At 35.6% G+C, this 3,228-nt stretch overlaps 1 protein-coding gene across 1 annotated transcript in view; it reads right to left on the reverse strand.

Annotated features, from left to right (window-relative positions):
• LOC110453204 (rab3 GTPase-activating protein catalytic subunit-like) overlaps window positions 1-3,120 on the reverse strand; it is a 35,406-nt gene extending 32,286 nt beyond the window's left edge. Inside the window, exons 1-2 of the mRNA XM_021502057.1 lie at window positions 3,049-3,120; window positions 862-1,515 (exon numbers count right to left, since the gene is read on the reverse strand). Coding sequence (XP_021357732.1) covers window positions 862-1,515; window positions 3,049-3,120 — 726 coding nt within the window. The remainder of the gene's footprint in view (window positions 1-861; window positions 1,516-3,048) is intronic.
• Window positions 3,121-3,228: the final 108 nt, after the last annotated feature.

The raw sequence follows: 3,228 nt of genomic DNA on the forward strand, positions 1-3,228 counted from the left end.
AGACTAAACAGTACTGATAGTCCTTCACCTTAACTACAGACTAAACAGTACTGATAGTCCTTCACCTAAACTACAGACTAAACAGTACTGATAGTCCTTCACCTAAACTACAGGCTAAACAGTACTGATAGTCATTCACCTAAACTACAGGCTAAACAGTACTGATAGTCCATCACCTTAACTACAGACTAAACAGTACTGATAGTCCTTCACCTAAACTACAGACTAAACAGTACTGATAGTCCTTCACCTTAACTACAGACTAAACAGTACTGATAGTCCGTCACCTTAACTACAGACTAAATAGTACTGATAGTCCCTCACCTTAACTACAGACTAAACAGTACTGATAGTCCGTCACCTTAACTACAGACTAAACAGTATTGATAGTTCTATACCTAAACTACAGGCATACATCAGGAACCATCACACCATGACTATTAGGAGTTGCATTGTTTAAGGCATAATTCAATGGTGAACATAAAAGAAATTCAATTTGTTTATGTGTATATTAAATAAGGATCAAGCAAAAGGAAAAGAAAATGATTTAATCAAGGTCACTTTTTAGACTGAATACCAAATTTAAAAATTTGCTATTCATATTAAGGGTAAATACATGATGTTTGTCAAGGAAGGATTGTGGTCACATGGTGTTGAGGACCTCAGTCAAATGACAGATTTTACTTGGCCTCCAAATGACATAAACAAAACAAGTAACCCATGACCAAATCAGAAAATGACAAGATTCCTTGATCATGATTGACTCTTAATATCATTGTACATATATGAACTATATGTTGTTACCATCCTTTTAAATTCTCAAACATCACTTTTGTTTCCATTTGTGTCAGTCTACCTTGCCAGAATCTCTGCGTGTTCCTCTAACATGTCTTCTGTCATAGGGGCAGGTTCTTGTGTAACAGGAATATACATCTGCTCACTTGATTCAATTAACTGGAGGTCTCCAAAAGGGGCCAGGCGCCCCACAGGCCCATCACTATAACTGTCCTTGAAGGTAGTGTCATTGTTGGAATCTAAACTATCACCACTCCCAGCTTCTTCCTGGCTATTATCACTATTGACGTCACATTGGGTTTCATCTGCCTCCTTATCTGGATCACCCAATCTCTTTTTCCAGTATTTCTTCTTTTTAACCTGACCTTCCTCTCTGTCTCCCACCTCCATACTTTCCTTATGAGAAGTAGCTTCATCACATTCAAAAAACTCGTCCTCGCTTGAACTCTGCACATCCATGTGAGAAAGCTTGGTGGCCTTGTCATTTGAGCTGGAGTCTGAGAGGCTGTTCTGTTTGACACTGGACATACGACCTGCTTTATTATCACCCGATCTTCTTCTCTCTGACCGAGTGTGCCCCGAATCAACACCTCCCCCTCCTGCCTCTGTGTTCTCATTAGTGTCCTCATTTGCAGACACACAAACATTTTCCAAGTTACCTTCGTAGCCTTTAAATAATTGTTCTCTCTTCATTTTTCTCTCAATGCAACAGTTTAGCATCTACAGTAAACAAAGTTTAACTTCATTTAATATTTCAAAATATAATGCATTACAATCATGACAGTTACAGGTAGACATAGAACAACTTTATTCAGACAATCTACAGGTAGACATAGAACAACTTTATCCAGACAATCAACAGGTAGACATAGAACAACTTTATCCAGACAATCTACAGGTAGACGTAGAACATTTATATCCAGACAATCTACTGTTAGACATAGAACAAATTTTTCCAGACAATCTACAGGTAGACATTGTACATTTATATCCAGACAATCTACAGGTAGACATAAGACAACTTTATCCAAACAATCTACAGTTAGACATAAAACATTTATATTCAGACAATCTACAGGCAGACATAGAACATTTATATCCAGACAATCTACAGTTAGACATAGAACAACTATATCCAGACAATCTACAGGTAGACATAGAACATTTATATCCAGACAATCTACAGGTAGACATAGAACAACTTTATCCAGACAATCTACAGGTAGACATAGAACAACTTTATCCAGACAATTTACAGGTAGACATAGAACAACTTTATCCAGACAATCTACAGTTAGACATAGAACAACTATATCCAGACAATCTACAGGTAGACATAGAACAACTTTATCCAGATAATCTACAGGTAGACATAGAACATTTATATCAAGACAATCTACAGGTAGACATAGAACAACTATATCCAGACAATCTACAGGTAGACATAGAACATTTATATCCAGACAATCTACAGGTACACATAGAACAACTATATCTAGACAATCTACAGGTAGACATAGAACATTTCTATCTAGACAATCTACCGGTAGACATAGAACATTTATATCCAGACAATCTACAGGTACACATAGAACAACTATATCTAGACAATCTACAGGTAGACATAGAACATTTCTATCTAGACAATCTACAGGTAGACATAGAACAACTTTATCCAGATAATCTACAGGTAGACATAGAACATTTATATCTAGGCAATCTACAGGTAGACATAGAACATTTATATCCAGACAATCTACAGGTAGACATAGAACAACTATATCTAGACAATCTACAGGTAGACATAGAACATTTATTTCCAGACAATCTACAAGTAGACATAGAACAATTACTTTATCAACATTCCTTGTACCATGATACCAACATAATTTCACAGCTACAACATGTCCAATCCTGAAACCCTATGTGATTGACTTCTGAAGCTTGGACTCTTAGAGTCTTTCTTTTAAGGATGGTTTTAACTTTAGAATATATCAATGCAATCATATCTATCTTTGTGTTCTGTTAATGAGTTTACAGCTTCTACAAACCTTGAAAACTCAAGTTATTTCTAGCAGTATAAGAATATATACATTACAATAGTTAAACCGTACCCTTAACCAGATATTACACTTGTTACTTTTACTGCAATCCAAGGTATTCATGTTATCATTACAGAAGTTTAAGTGCTCTAGATGAAAAATAGAAATAATTATTCATTAAAAGGTAAACAGAGAGGGAAAGCAATTATACCTGTAATTTTTGGTAGATCAGACATGTTCCCAAGTTAGGTGCTCCAGGTTCAATACTGTAAACCAAAAACATTTACATATTATTACATTATACCAGTAGTGACATGATTCTACAGTAAAATAATCCTACTGTTCGACCTGTTTACCATACATTATACCAGTAGTGACATGATTCTACAGT

Source organism: Mizuhopecten yessoensis, unplaced genomic scaffold (assembly GCF_002113885.1).
Source record: "Mizuhopecten yessoensis strain PY_sf001 unplaced genomic scaffold, ASM211388v2 scaffold7193, whole genome shotgun sequence".
Taxonomy (NCBI): Eukaryota; Metazoa; Mollusca; class Bivalvia; order Pectinida; family Pectinidae; genus Mizuhopecten; species Mizuhopecten yessoensis.